The sequence below is a fragment of the Pseudochaenichthys georgianus genome, chromosome 5, assembly GCF_902827115.2.
Source record: "Pseudochaenichthys georgianus chromosome 5, fPseGeo1.2, whole genome shotgun sequence".
Classification (NCBI taxonomy): domain Eukaryota; kingdom Metazoa; phylum Chordata; class Actinopteri; order Perciformes; family Channichthyidae; genus Pseudochaenichthys; species Pseudochaenichthys georgianus.
The window spans coordinates 35,732,753-35,749,215 of NC_047507.1; the positions used below are offsets into that span (position 1 = coordinate 35,732,753).

General features: G+C 40.2%; 1 protein-coding gene across 3 annotated transcripts in view; it reads right to left on the minus strand.

The window, feature by feature from the left end:
- The window catches only part of ripor3 (RIPOR family member 3), a 122,718-nt gene that overhangs the window by 44,585 nt on the left and 61,670 nt on the right, over positions 1-16,463 (minus strand). For all 3 annotated transcript variants that reach the window (XM_034083972.2, XM_034083970.2, XM_071203214.1), the window contains 9 exons: positions 8,638-8,790; positions 8,025-8,103; positions 7,908-7,931; positions 7,727-7,780; positions 7,250-7,399; positions 4,591-4,654; positions 4,476-4,519; positions 3,551-3,676; positions 2,366-2,511 (listed from right to left, as the gene is read on the minus strand). In XM_034083972.2, the coding sequence (XP_033939863.1) occupies positions 2,366-2,511; positions 3,551-3,676; positions 4,476-4,519; positions 4,591-4,654; positions 7,250-7,399; positions 7,727-7,780; positions 7,908-7,931; positions 8,025-8,103; positions 8,638-8,790 (840 nt within the window). The remainder of the gene's footprint in view (positions 1-2,365; positions 2,512-3,550; positions 3,677-4,475; positions 4,520-4,590; positions 4,655-7,249; positions 7,400-7,726; positions 7,781-7,907; positions 7,932-8,024; positions 8,104-8,637; positions 8,791-16,463) is intronic.

Sequence of the window (16,463 nt, forward strand, 5' to 3'; positions counted from 1 at the left end):
TTCAAAAAGGGGTATCAGAGGGTGTGTGCCGATTATAGAGGCATCACACTACTCAGCCTCCCCGGGAAAGTTTACTCTAAGGTACTTGAAAGGAGGGTCAGGCCGATTGTCGAACCTCAGATTGAGGAGGAACAACTCGGATTCTGTCCTGGTCGTGGAACGACGGATCAGCTTTTTACTCTCGCAAGGATCCTGGAGGGGGTCTACATGTGTTTTGTAGATTTGGAGAAGGCGTATGACCGGGTTCCCAGGGAGTTACTGTGGGAGGTGCTGCAGGAGTATGGGGTGAGGGGGTCTCTCCTCAGGGCCATCCAATCTCTGTACTCCCAAAGCGAGAGCTGTGTCCGGGTCCTCTGCAGTAAGTCGGACCCATTTCCGGTGAGGGTTTTCCTCCGCCAGGGCTGCGCTTTGTCACCAATCCTGTTTGTAATATACATGGATCGGATTTCGAGGCGTAGTCATGGGGGAGGGGGTCTGCAGTTCGGTGGACTAAGGATTGCACCACTGCTTTTTGCAGATGATGTGGTTCTAATGGCTTCATCGGTCTGCGACCTTCGGCACTCACTGGATCGGTTCGCAACCGAGTGTGAAGCGGCTGGAATGAGGATCATCACCTCCAAATCTGAGGCCATGGTTCTCAGCTGGAAACCGATGGACTGTCCACTCCAAGTAGGGAATGAGTCCTTACCCCAAGTGAAGGAGTTCAAGTATCTCAGGGTCTTGTTCTCGAGTGAGGGAACAATGGAGCGTGAGATGGGCCGTAGAATCGGAGCAGCGGGAGCGGTACTGCAGTCGCTTTACCGCACCGTTGTGACGAAAAGGGAGCTGAGCCAGAAGGCAAAGCTCTCTGTCTACCGAGCCATTTTCGTTCCTAACTTCACCTATGGCCATGAAGGATGGGTCATGACCGAAAGAACGAGATCGCGGATACAAGCGGTCGAGATGGGTTTTCTCCGCAGGGTGAGGGGCATCTCCTTTAGGGATAAGGTGAGAAGTTCAGTCATCCGGGAGGGACTCAGACTTGAACCGCTCCTCCTTCGCGTCAAAATGAGCCAGTTGAGGTGGTTCGGGCACCTAGTAAGGATGCCACCTGGGCGCCTCCCTAGGGAGGTGTTCCAGGCACGTCCAGCTGGGAAGAGACCGAGGGGTAGACCTAGGACCAGGTGGAGGGATTATATCTCTTCGCTGGCCTGGGAGCACCTTGGAATCCCCCAGTCAGAGCTGGTTGATGTGGCCAGGGAAAGGAAAGTTTGGGTTTCTCTGCTAGAACTGCTACCTCCCTCCCTTTGTGCGCACGATATACTTTCTCGTTGGCACGAGATTTTCTCGGGCGTAGTACCGGTGCGCCAAGTAGGAAGTGGAGCGCACAGGAGACACAACCGACTATGTTTATGTGGGGAAATGGCAGTGCATACATTATTTGAGATATATTTCAAACTTGGACTTCATTTTAGGGACATTTCGGCCAGAGGTGTAGAGCTATTTGTTTAAGCACCGGATTTGCAAAACAGGAGAGTCTGTGAACCAGTCTGCCTTGATCTATGAATTCATGTCTGTGACTCTCACAGTATCTGCTATCTGCAGAGAGCTGTGTCTTTTACGCAGTGCCTTCATTGTATTTAAGTTAATTAGAACAGCTGAATAGAGATCGGCGCTGCTACGTTTTAGCCACACACACACACACACACACACACACACACACACACACACACACACACACACACACACACACACACACACACACACACACACACACACACACACACACACACACACACACACACACACACACACACACACACACACACACACACACACACACACCATGTATACATTACTTCAGGGGACATTACATTGACTTACATGCATTTCCTGGAGACTTATCCTAACCGTAACCATAACCAACACATGCCTAACCCTAACCCTAACCCTTACCCTAACCCTAACCAAGTCTTAACGCTAAAATTAATGATTCCCCTTATGGGGACCTCCATTTTGTCCCCATAAGGGAGTCGAGTCCCCACACGTGACTGTGTAAACAGATTTAGGTCCCCAAAAGTATAGTAATGCTAGGCCACACGCACACACACACGCCTTGGCGACCGGACATCTTCTTCATATAACTAATAATATGGCGTAATAATCGAGCAGTTCGATGTGTCTCACCATAAGAAAGTATATTGTGCGCACGAGAAAGTATATTGTGCACCCAAATTAATAAAGCGTGGCCTCGTTTTATTTAAATTGAGGCCACAAATTACATCTCGTGCGCACAAATTAATAAAACGTGGCCTCGTTTTGTTCATTTTTCTCTCTATGAACCCTCCAGGGCTCCGTAGTTATTCATCTGTGCATGTGTTCGTACTTCCAGGTGACCTCCAGCTGCAGTTTGATGGTTCCCAGCTCCGTGATGTCGACCAGCATCAGCTGTGGCCTGGCCACAAAGAAGTCGGCGCTCAGACACGTCACCATGCCGACCAGCAGCCAACCCAGACCCTTCGCCTCCGTCACCTGAGAGAACAGACATGATGGGTGAGCTACCCACACATGAGCCAGGTACATACAGAATACAATACACACGGTGTGAAAGGAAATGTGTTTTTAATACAGCAAAAAGTATTGCAAAAACTTGGTGACGTTTTAAGTAAGTAAGAGGGGGAAGATGATTTTGATAAAAGTAGACATTTCATGGAAAAATCTGCTATTACAGGGTTAAGTCCTGCATTCTTTTTCAAAGAAAAACGTTATTATCTGTAAAATGACTTTAAGTATAACAAAATGTATGCTGATTCTACAGAATATCACCTCCAAGAGGGTTTTGTAATATGTATAATACTACTTCATGATAATAACACATAAGGAAACATCATTTTATTATTGCAGGACTGTTACAACTAGTATTTAGAGGTTTTACTTAAATAAAAGTAGTAACATTATTTTCAATGAATAAATATTCTTTCTCTGGTAAAATTGAAAAACAGTTTGGCAACAAAGAGCATGCATAAAGTACCAAAACAGAATAATACACATTATATATTTGGATATAAGTTATTGATGTTTGAATAAGTGAATCACTATAATATATACTTTTGATGTGTTATTTATATATCTATTGCCTTAAATAAATTAGTGGGTGGCTTGATGATTTCTTCCTGGGATCAAATTAAATATTATTGATATGATAATTTAATAAATGTTCCGATTATAATTTGTATTACTCATATAAATATGAAAATAAACTAGTAATTTAAGTTAATAAATAAACGTAGTGGAGAATAAAGTACAGTATTCCCCTCTAGGATGTAATGGAGTAGCAGTATAAAGTAGCATAAAATGAAAATACTAAAATAAAGTACCCCAAAACGTCTTCTTAACAGTAAACGTACAGTACTTAAACAAATTTACTTAGTTACTGTCCACCACTAACTATTCCTGTCCAAAAAATGGAAGAAGTACAATATTGGCCTTTGAAAGTGAACGCATTGTTAACATTTAGTAGCAGTAAATGGAAATAATCAATTAAAGTACAAATATCGTGTGTGTGTGTGACCTTGATCTCGAAGTTATGTTGTGTGTGAGGGAGGAAGACCATCTCCTCTTCGTCCCAGGCCTGAGTGTCATCGGACTCGATCCTCCCTCTGATCTTCCATCGCTGGCGGCCCAACCGCACCACCACCTGGTCATGTGACATCCAACAGTCAGTAACTGATTTTAAATCTTCAGTCAGTTACGGGTTGTGTGTTTAAAGAGAGTTACTTCCACCTTAGAGTTTTAAAACCTGTGTTGTGTTTTTCAGCAGAGGAAGTTATTACAATACCTTAGGTACAAGTTATTGAGATTTGTTATTATAATATATTTTGTATTATTATAAGCTAAAACTTTATAAGGTAGAGGTGTAAGGGATAACTCATGTAGAGCTCACATTTTTCATTAAAAAATGTAACTGCAAACTCTGATATTTTGCACTTTAAATCACTGTATGGTAACAAATACAATCTTTCTAGGAAGGCATTAAACTCAAATATATATAAACAAATATACAAACTAAATAATAGTCCATTTCCCTCCAGCGAAAGTAGTAAAATATGGGTTTTTGAAGTGACCCTCACCCAAGTGGTGGGATATAAATTAGTTGCTACAATTAATCAAGTACTATACTTGTACTACTTAATTCTTTTAAACTTTATGATATGGACATATTTTAAAGTTGAAGTAAGTGAATTTGTTGAAATGCAAAGCCTCTAATCCCCATATTATCATCTCTAAATGACTTCATAGCACTTTGACTTCCTCCTTAAGCTACAGTATAGTACTAGCTCTGTCTAGCTCTCTCTAGCCCTATGTTTGATTAACTAAACTTGAATAAACATTTAGACTTCACTTTCAATGAAGCATCTACTCAATATGTTCCACATTGTTATTCTAACCACAAACACTAATATATCTGATATTGGTGTTTGAAAATAGAAGCTCACCTCGTATTGGTCTCCAGGGCAGAGTCGGGCAAACCCGATCAGGCCTGCAAGGGAAAACACGTGTTACATATTTGGAAGATAATGTGTGGACGTGTGTGTCTGTGTTTGCGTGTACCTTTCATTTTGATGTGTAGCTCTCCAAGGAGGATTTCCAACTCTCCCTCCATAACTGACATGTCCTGCAGAGAGAGGAACATTAAGTAAGAGGGAAAACTCTAAATGATTCTTTAGCAGGGCACCTTGAATAGTCTTACAATTCTGATCCAAAGTGAGGTTAATGTACAGAGCACTGGATACAACACTGGATATTCAGAAACACATTTTGTTGGCCTCTTTTACTGAAAGATAGTCAAACCCCTTACTGACCTTCCTCATAACCTGAATTGAATGTAGAACATGTGAAAGTCATTTTAATTAACCTTTGTGTTGGTGTATTTGCCACCTAGAGAGAGTAATGTAACTTACATTACTCTCTCTCTTCTCTTGATCGCCCTCCCTCTCTTCTCTCTCTCTTCTCTTGACCTTCGTCATATGATGATGACACCCCATAATTGATGTAGAGCTGTTGAGGGCAGGACCATTAACCTTTATCTGAAGTCTGCTGCTCTGAGCGTGTCAGTTGGAGTGATGACATCATCGTTTTCCATGACACAGGTGTTTCTATTTGAGCTAACGAGGTGTCCAGAGATCACAGGTTTCCATTGTTCTGAATGAGAGATGAACCTCTTACATGTGAACGTTTTGTGGAAGAACTGTAACAGATATCTGTGAAATTTCAAAACGTGAAGCATGTCAAGGAAGTTGAGTAACTGAAGTGTAATTTGTGTGTACTTTCGGGTCAATAATGTGGCCTTTTTGGCAGTTTTACTAAAGGTGTGCGGCTGCTGCCGTGAGGAAATATCTGCCTAAAATTACAATGGGTCTCTTTCCTTGTCATTCTCCTCCCCGGCAAACGGAGCCATCCGCCCCGCTGGAATGGCGAACGTGAATGGCACCGCCTCGGCCATATTCTGGTCCCCAAAACACTCGAAGCAGAGGTGGTGGGGATCGGTGCCCGCTATTAAGCCAGGGCACGAAGGAACGGCCCGGGTCTCTAGAAGTGGCGACTCCATGAAGGTATGATAAATTATTTCTTCTTATTTCAAACGTTTTTACTTTCTCTGCATCAGTTGTTGCTCGCTCGCTGAAGAGAAAAATTATAACAGGATCAGGAGGCGTGGCCGCCTTATACTGTGTGCCTGCGCGCGCATTCAGGTAGGCTCGCCCTGATTGGCCAGCTACGTTTATGCAACTCAGTATGTGAATGCTCACATAGCATGGTTAAGCGTAGTACCCATAGAGTCCAGTAGAGGGCGGAGCCTGTGTGAAATATAACCAGAGCCCAGTCTGCTCTGATTGGTTAGCTGGCCGCTCTGTTGTGATTGGTCAATCGCTTAGAGATGTCCCACCCCTTATCTAGTCAAATGTGTTGGAGCGTTAGCCAATGGAAGAACTATTGTTGCATAGTGATGTGACTATGTTAGAGAAGTAAACAAAGGAGTCCATTGGAGGAGTTTCAGACCAAACCAAAGTTTCAGACCAAACATTTTTACTTGTGAATCTTAATTGTGGTATTGCTCATTTGTATTATACTACATTTGAGTATTTCTCCCACCACTGGTGAGAGCAAACAAAAAAACAAACATTTGAGCAGTAAGAAAAACAGAAGGCAGAAATGTGAAAAGGGACATTATGATGTATGAAAATAAGCAAAATAAGACACTAAACAGATGTAGCTCTGTGAACATGTGTTTGAAAGTGTGAGAATACATGTTCTGCAGACAGACAGGGTATGAATGAGTCCTCAGTTGTCTGTTAATGACCCTTAGCATGCGGCTGCTAACAGGAAAATCACTGTGGGCCCATCACTCACACCAGATGATTTGGTTTGGCAGCATTACGACGATTAGCAGCGAGCACCGGCCCTCTGCTGTGAGGAGATGACGGAGAAGTGGCAGACACTTTTCAATTACAATCTGTTCTCAACTTTTGTCTGGAGTGATGATGTTGTTAGATTTTGTAGCGCAGCCAAAATCATTCATAAAGCTTTTTTACACATTTAGTTGATTAATAGATACATGCAGCTTCCATCGAGCTTCTTACACAACAACTACAGCTATTTTGTGTGATCATCTGTAATTTTTGTAATTAACTCAAGTATTTCACTGAATCTCTTTTTGACAAATGTGTCAATTTTAAAGTGGAAACAGCCCCAATTTTCTCAGTATTCTAATTAAGCACAAATGGCTGTTCAACTTAGCATCAGCATGTCCAGTATTTTTATATTATTTCCAAAACTTAGATTCTGAAGGGCTTTTTCTTAAAAAAATAAAAATGAATGAAATGTACAAGATGTTAATTATTTATAACAAAATCATATTTTACTGGTGAGGAAAACTCCCATCCACATAAAATACAACTTAGAACGCATCCTTAGTCAAACTGAAAACACACGCACGCACACACACACACACACACACACACACACACACACACACACACACACACACACACACACACACACACACACACACACACACACACACACACACACACACACACACACACACACACACACACACACACACACACACACACACACACACACACACACACACACACACACACACACACACACACACACACACACACACACACACACACACACACACACACACACACACACACACACACACACACACACACACACACACACACACTTTGCTCGCACTCACTTGCAGGCTGAGTGTGTGGTTGCGGCTGAGCTCCAGCAGGCTGTCTCTGGAGGCTCTGGTGGAGGGAGACAGGGAGAAGGCTCTCTTCATGTTCACCGCTCCCTGACACAGCCTCCACTGGATACAATACGTCTCATACAGCTCCTCCACCTGCAGACACACACAAACACTCTGTTCAGATACACATTCAATTAAGAAAAGACATTCAGTTTCCATTTTTGCTGCACATCTGCCCGAATGCTTAGTTTGTTTACAGCCTTCAGGAAATTGTATTCATGCTTTAAAAATCACAAAGTGGTGTTAATATGTGAAAATTATCTTGCTAAACAAAACATTTAAGTATCATAAATGTGTGTTTGCCTGAAGATCTTATTTTGTGAAATGTTCTATATCCTGTTACCATCTCCTTAACCCAAGACCAAACTCTAACCAACAAGACAAATAAAAAATAAATAAAAATAAAATCCACTTTTTTACCTTGCTGAGTTGAAATTCTAATCTCCGTATGTATCTCTCCAAAGCTCGGATCTCCTTTGAAGGGAAAAATATGGTTGTTTTTTTTCAGTGTGTGTAAACTGGTGTATTTCCTATTATATTGTTCTATATGAGAGCAGGTTGGATTGTAGGAAAAAGTGTCCGGATCTGGTGCAAAGATTACCTTCTCCAGATCATACAGAAAAGCCTGTAAACAGAAAACACATCATTATTATCATAACCAGCTGAAAAACCAGTTTAACCCCTCCCCCATGTTCAGTTTCTTTGTCTCTGTCCTCACAAGTCTGGAGTTCCTCTTTGTCTCTCTCTGCTGAGAAGACAGGAAGTCCATCTCTGCCTGGTGACCCTCCAGGTACTGCCTGCACACACCAGAAAGAGACATTTCCCCTTTAACTTCTCACATTGTTTCATTGTAATAGTAACACTTTTATATAGTAGAAACAATATATTGTAATGAATGTACTCTATCTTTTCTCTCCCATTACTCATCTTACCACCCCTACCGTAACACATGTGACCGTGACCCCTTGACTGGAAACTCAACCTTCTAACTATATATAAAGTAGTTCAAACTAGATCCACCTGATGCAACAGTAACGTTAATGCATCACTACAATCTAATAATGCAATAACAGCCATAACACCACCAGATGCCATTTCTCTTTATAATAAGCACCTTTGCTTTTGTATTGGTACCCATTGTGTACATTGAGTACTTATCCCTCCACAGAATCCTATTTGTAGTATATAAGCATCATTACAATACATTTCGTATACATAATGTAACCCAACCCCTTTAGTAGTAATAGTAGTAGTAGTAGTAGTAGTAGTAGTAGTAATAGTAGTAGTAGTAGTAGTAGTAGTAGTAGTAGTAGTAGTAGTAGTAAACATACTTGAGTCCTCTGCGCAGTGACTGGAAGACAGTCTCCACCGTCTCTGGCTGCAAAGACCAGAGAGCTCCCCCTCTGCTGGGAGACAGTTGCATTCTGGGAGATTTACCTCCAGAATTGGCCTGGGAGCGCACAGAGTTACGAACAGAAGATGACCTAAAAACAAGAACATATATATATTTATTAAGACAAGGAGTGAGATAGTTGTACCCAATATTCTCTGACCTGAATGAAGGATTTTTCATATTCATAATATTACTTTAAGTTAAATTCTTATTATATCCAGAGTTATATCTAACTCATGTTCAAAGTTACGTTATTCTAAATCTACGTCCACAATTGCAATCCGAAGGAATTGTATTTTCTCCTGGATTACGTTTGCAGTTTTAAGAACAAGGTTAGAGTTGTGAATTGTTACAAAAACACTTTAAGTATAGTTCTCAAAGCTGCCTTGTTAGGTTTGGAAAACTTAACCAGGCAGTTATGAACTTATTACCCAAGTTAACTCATTTAAACAAGGTCAAATTATAAGTCTTTGGCTTTTCGTTTCATACGGGACACAAACATCTGTTACCTGAATCTAAGTCCTTGTTTAAGTAAGTAATAAAAACAGTAGTCTGACAGATTACCAATGATCTTCTATACCAAGGTAAATCAAAAACATTAATTTTCATTTACCAAGTAAGGGTAACCCAGAGGGAAACAGAGAAGCATTTTCTGAGCTCAAGTTGTGATCTGACACTGCTCTGGTTAAGGTTTGGCTAGGGTTGGGGAAAGACCATGGTTTGTATGAAAATGACTACATTGTTAATGTTCGTCCATATTGTTAAAAGCAGCGGTTTGTAGAAAGATAGGCCAACAGCTGGTTTGGTTGCCATTTTTTGGACCCACCAATCCAGCCCTTTGTGCACTGAGGGTTTATTGGAAGACGGTTCCAGTTTATCTCTAATTTAGAATCACCCGACTTTGCCAAACGGACTGATGCTGTCAACTGTATTTGCAACAATGCCAGGATACCCAATGCACTTTATAGAGTGATTGTTGATGCAATTATTGTCTATTGCATTCCTTATGTAGCATACATTCACAGTGAGAATGAATCAGGTAAATATGGTAAAATGACGGCCACCATAATGCAAAAACTAAAATATTCTAAGATGCAATGGATGCTTAGAAATGTCAGACTCAAAGTGTTTGTGTCACATCTGTAGAATGTATTTCTCACAACATAAAGCTTCCCTCAGATTTTGCAGACGTTTTCTGTAATTATGGACTCTGCTATAAAAGTGTTTTCATGCTGTGTGATATTTGTCGTCCTTCTCAGTGTGTTTGTGGTGCGTTTATATCATGTTTAGAGCCAGGACATGTCATTATATCAAAGCTCCATAATAAAGAATGATGGTAGGGCAGGAACACAGTAAAGGCTCTCAGGAATGAATGTGTATTTATTTATTCAAAAAAGTTAAAGTGTTTTCGTGCATTTTTAAGATAGAAAACACACAGGAAGTGCATTCCAGCTTTCATGACATGACATGTCATGCTCTCCCTCTTGTGGGACATCCTGTGTGTTTGTCCTTATTTTCTTCATTCAGAAAAACACTCTAAAGTCTGTGGTGCATTCACAGTCTGCCCATCATTAAGAAACAGGCTCATCTGAGGTTGACGGGATTTCCCTCCACACATAAGACAGTTTAACTTCAAGGATATTTGATCTTAAGGGATTTTATTTGATCTCTTTTATTTTCTTACAGTATGAAAAACTACTTCCACAGATGATATTTGTTGTCAACAAGCTTTGGACTTATTTGTTATTTCACTGGGCTGTTTTTGTTCTTAAAGACTTTTGTTCTGTCTGATCAGACAGCAGCCACTGTTGTCAATGTAAAGGTCCGACCATGTCAATGAATGCTTATCATTATGAATTGCAAAAAAATCCTTTTTGCCCTCAAGAAAATGTTTCCAATTGATGCTGATTAGATGTCTTGCTCGTAGTAAGCACATATCAAAAATAATTTGGTAACTTCATCTCATATATGGTTTAGAGTACAGTAGGTAATCCAACCCACTCTCTTCAGTCAAATGACACGACTTTACACATTGGAAATGCGTGCAATAGATACGCAGAAGTCCGATTTTGCGTGCCTATGATACGCTAACCATTCCCATTGAGATCTGATGCCGAGTTTTGCATGCATATGATACGCCACGTTTTGTCCGTCGGGTCTTGGTAGACCAGAAGCTGTGCGGTTCATAAAAACATGTTCTTACTCAATATCAAGCCACGATTATTGTTTTTATTTTAAATTGTATAATGTTGGACTTTTTTTGCCGTCTGTGAGTAAAAGAAATGGGGCTCGGAGCTTCAGAATAATGACATCTGTATTTTTTTTCTTTTTCTTCTAATTTGTTATTCTTTTCTGAATAACACACGGTTTTACTCAACAATAACACACAATTATCCTTGTTTTTATGTATTCGTTTAATTCTATAATCTCTGGCTTTTTAGCCATTTCTCAGGAACTGAATTTCAAAATAAAGTAACCGGAAACAGACGTAGGCCTATAAGGGACATTTCGAGCATCATCGCGATACAAACACAAACCCACTGAACTGATTACCCAAGATCCTCAGCTAGAAGCTCGGTGATTGGATTGTTTAGCCGCAATGCATGTTGGGATATGGTGCTAATGCGATAGGAAATCCGAAAAACATTTAAAAAGAAGAAGATATTGCTGATTTTCTTTGAATATAAGAATGTAAATACTGAGTTGAGAGAATAGTCAGGGGATTTGGGTGATGGGAGACACATCTATGGAATCACAATTTCAATAGCTTACCATTAAATGACGGATATGCCTTTCTGTCTGTGATGTTTTACAAATCCTATATTAATGTGTAGAAGTAAAACATGAGAAATAGTATAGCAATATCCTGTAAAATTATGTGAAAACATGAATACAACTACACATCTTCAGATGTTATACATACATAAGTGTCCTACACTAATAATACAAAGTTATTATTAGTATGCTGTGTGTACCTTGTGTGCACCGTCTAGTGGTTAAAGCATGTTATTGAACTATTTTTGTTGAATAATGTTATTTGATGAAAAAAATATTAAGAGTACATACTTTCATAGGGGGAAAGTAGAAGGTCAATGATAGAAATATAGAATATAAAAAATCAAGAAGATACTGTAAGTGATCTCTACAATAAAACAGTTTAGTGCTGGATGTACAAAGATATTAATATGAGGATGTGCAAAACAGACAATCTAATTAACCTTTATGAACACATTAAAGAATACTTTAGGTTAATGTCTTCTTTCAAATAAGAAAAAAGCTTTGGAGGTATCTACACATAAATATTAAGCCTGACAAATTACTTAATGTCTAATATATTGCTTTCCTGCAATGTTAACTATGTTGAAGCACTTATTTTAACTGATATTATACACATTGATTATACTCTTATGTATGTAGATCGTATAAGAAATGTGCAGAATTTGACAGTTTAATGGTGGAGGTATACAGTACACACATATTGATAGATGTCTTGTAATGCACTGTTGAGGAACCTGCGACCCAAGTTTTTCATTCATTGCATAACTACACCGTAGTTGTGTATATGAAAGGGATGTGCAAAATAGCCATTATATACAGTCTTTAATTAACTATTAGTAGAGAATAAGGAGTAATGAATATACTTTATAGAGATCTGCAGATAAATGTTTAGTCTTCTCAAGCACCAACTATCAAATATCTCTCCTGATTGTTGGCACTTGACAATCACCTTTCCCTGAATTTTATTCAGGTGTAACTAAAGTCTGCTTTAAGGGTTATTTATATTCCACATCATTAATCAGAATCTGCAAATTAACTAAAATAAATGTAGTGGAGTAAAAATACCAGGTTAACCTCTGAATTGTAGTGGAGTAGAATTACAAAGTAACAATGAGCTGTCATATATATTAATGCTGCCCATTATGGATACAAGCGATTTTCACCCATTTAGTAATTACATGTTTTAAATGTGTCCACACCGATGTGTTTCCTATCGCCTAAACCTCCAGGGCTGTACACAGTTTAATACTGTCAACTTCTAATTTTGGGAAAACGAAAACGTCTTTTAAAACTACAATTCCCAGTAGAGACGTGCCATAGAGAACATGTTGCGAAACACAATAGCCAGCATGTGTAGTTCTCGGGGGGCGTTCGATTCCAGTTTTGAATAGTCTGCCGTGGTTTCGTTCCATTTCAAAGAGCCTTTTGACGCTCGGCGTAACCTTGGCGCACTGCCACTCCAACATCCAATCCCAGAGCTTGACGATTAATCACGGGGTTTGTCAACGGGACTGTAGTCCCAAACGATAGCTGGGGATTATGGGTAGTGTAGTGTCTTCGGCCATCCTAAACTCTGCATTTTTCTTCGGATATCATATCGCATTAAAACCATATCCCAACGTGCATTGCGGCTAAAACATGCCGAGCTTCAAGCTGAGGATCTTGGGTAATCAGTTTACCGTCTACGCCTGTTTCCGGTGACTTTATTTACGGCTAAAAAGCATGCTAAAAAGCATGCTAAAAAGCCCAAGATTATGGAATTAAACCAATAAATAAAAACAAGGATAATTGTGTGTTATTGTTGAGTAAATAACAGGGTGTTATTTAGAAAAGAATAACAAATTAGAAGGAAAAAAAGATTTAAAAAAATACAGATTTCATTATTCTGAAGCTCTGAGCCCCATTTCTTTTCCTCACAGACGGCAAAAAAAGTCAGACATTATACGATTTAAAATAAAAACAATAATCGTGGCTTGAGTAAGAACATGTTTTTATGAACCACACGGCTTCTGGTCTACCAAGACCCGACGTGGCGTATCATATGCACGCAAAACTCGGCATCAGACCTCAATGGGAATGGTTAGCGTATCATTTGCACGCAAAATAGGACTTCTGCGTATCTATTGCACGCATTTCCAATGTGTAAAGTCGTGTCATTTGTACGCAGACTGAAGAGAGTGGGTTGGGTAATCTTAGTGTCATGGGGTTACTTTAGAGCAGGGGTCTCCAACCTTTCTTCATCTGAGAGCTACTTTGAAAAAATGAAAGTGACCAAGAGCTACTTGCATCACATCACTTACATTTGTTCACAGAGCCCTCATCAGTTGAATTAAGTTACCTTTGTACACGTGTGAAATGGCAATACCCAAAGCTTATCAAAAATCTTAACTTCACATCAAGGTCCAAGAAAACAATTTCTCACATATTATTATGGCCCACATAGTAAATATATCACCTTAATCACCACCTTACAAACATCTTATGGCACATGTGTAAAATAAGTGCATTCACTATTTTTCACAGTTAGTGAGATGACTGGCGCTGCATGGAGTCCACCATACAGGTGTATGCTGGAGTGTAGCCATAGTCATTTAAATGTTCATCAGTCAGTCTTGCTCTGTATTTAGATGTCATGACATTCATGTCAGAAAAAGCTGCTTCACAAAGGCAGAGCCAAATAAAGCAGACCTGTTCAGTGCTGCTTGATGATGTTCTTATAGTTTTCTGGGTCTCCAAGGCTGCAGAAATGTTGTGAGTTTTGCTGAGACTTAAGCTGAACATGATTTTGGAGATTTATAACCTCCATCTCCATCTCCACAGGATTGACACAACAGTTGAGCCATCTTTTTCTTCTTCTTCGTCTTGACATTAAATTATAAACCATAATAAATCAATTGTATAGGTCAAGCCTCCCTATATCTGTGTGTGAAATTGTTCCATCCTCAAAAAACAACAACTAATGCTTCTGCAGTCTAGCTGCAGCTTCTAGCAACGGTCTTCTGTTAAAAAAAGGACACTGAGGGTCCTGAATGTGGCATCACAAACAGGCAGTGGCGTAACCATCGACGGTGCAGCCGGTGCAACGCACCGGGGCCCAGAGCCGGCCAGGGGCCCATGCAAAAAATAATAATGGCATTGACCGGTTCACACAGTCTTCAAAGTAACCAAGCAACCTAAATTAATTTGTAATTTGTCTGTCCAATGGACTTGCTCCCTTTCATGTCATGTGATACCTTGCGTGACGAGCGAACCATTTAATCAACCTGTACTGCACTGTAGCTAGCAGCAGCAAGTTCGGCAGCATGTACATCCCGTTTCAAGAATTCCCCTCTACTCTAAAGTCGCATCTAAAAAGAACGCGATCTGATCTAGCTGTGTATTTGTTATTTTTGCTAATTGAGGAGATGATAAGACAATCTCATTAGCTACAGAGCGACAGAGGCTCATATAATGCATTAGGTAAAATAAAGCAGGCACACATAACAGGAAGAATTACATTTTAATCCAATCAAAGAGGACATTGTCACACCATTCAAATGTATCCATGTACATTACAACCAATAAAAAAGCTTAGATTTGTTTCTTTGTTACGTTGTTCTGTGTCAGCCTTGATATCACAAACATGTCAGAAGAACCAGCGTATAATTAAATAAAATACAGTCAAACAAAACTGAACTTCAACAACTTTAATGTCACATCCCTGACATCAGTGGCGTAGCCAGGTATTATTGTGTGGGTGGGCCTGGAGAAATGTAGGTGGGCCAGGGGGAGACTTATTAAGCGTGGGGTCTGAGCTGAAACTTCATTAATGATTTTATTTTTTAATGCACTAATTAAACATAAGCATAAACTAGCAGTGAAAACAAAAACATAGGCACGGCGGCCTCAGAATGTGTAAAACTGACATCCACATGACTGGCTCGGCGGCCACAGGTTGTTTATCCTTGACAGTCGCACAGTGGGCACACACTGAGAGTGTTTTCATAATTCAGCAAATGTGTACACGCTTCACTGCAGACCTCAAGAAGAAATAAGACTTTCATTCACTGACGGCAAAACTTACTTTACTTACTAATTTACTCTTGGTAAACAAATGCATTCCCTATTCCATTGTCATGAAGGTGGAATCTAACTATATTCAGAATAAGTTGTATTGGATCCAGGCTAGAAACATGTTTATTTCTGCTGTAAAGTTGGGCATTTTAACACGGGGGTCTATGGGAATTACTCCTTTCTGCATCCATCCCCTGTCGGCCACTAGATGAACTGCAGTTTGTGGCACTTCCTTCTGGGCTTCCCGGCTCTGCCCCAGAGTTTGCCGCTTGTCAGGAACGTCAACATCGCTATGACGCGCTGATTGGCTGTGGGTGCCACTGCCTGACATCCACAATTCCGGAGCCTGGCCCTTAAACCCTAGAACCAGCGCAGCCAGATGAAATATGCAGATTTGCTTCTGTCAAACGGGTTGTAACTTTCTCCAAATGTGGAGATGATAGCTTTGTAAATTCCGGAGTTCATAACTGGAAAAAGTGCCCAAGCCTCCTGCACAGCCACGAAAAGTCTAATTTTCACAGAGTGTGTTTAAAAAAAGTGCGTAAGTGCATAAATGAATGTCGTCTTCTTCTGTTTGCTTTAATACAGGCTATGTAGTTATGCAGCGCCCCCACTGCCAGTAAATGGAACTACTTCGAGGAACCCTGTTAATTATGTGCACTTATTTCACGACTTTTATTATATACACCTTGAAAAAAGTATCGAGGTCCGGACCTCGGTGACCTCAATGGTGGATACGGCCATGCCTGTAGCCAGAGGCGGAGTGATTACCACTCCGCTAGTGCCTGTAGATTTAGCATTTATTTGACCATCACATACACACACACTTTTTGCCCCCCCCCACTTCTGAAATGAATCCGGCGCCGCTGGTTCTGTGTCGATGTAGACGACTTAAAGACACGGAGCTAATATATTTCTCATTACCATGTATTG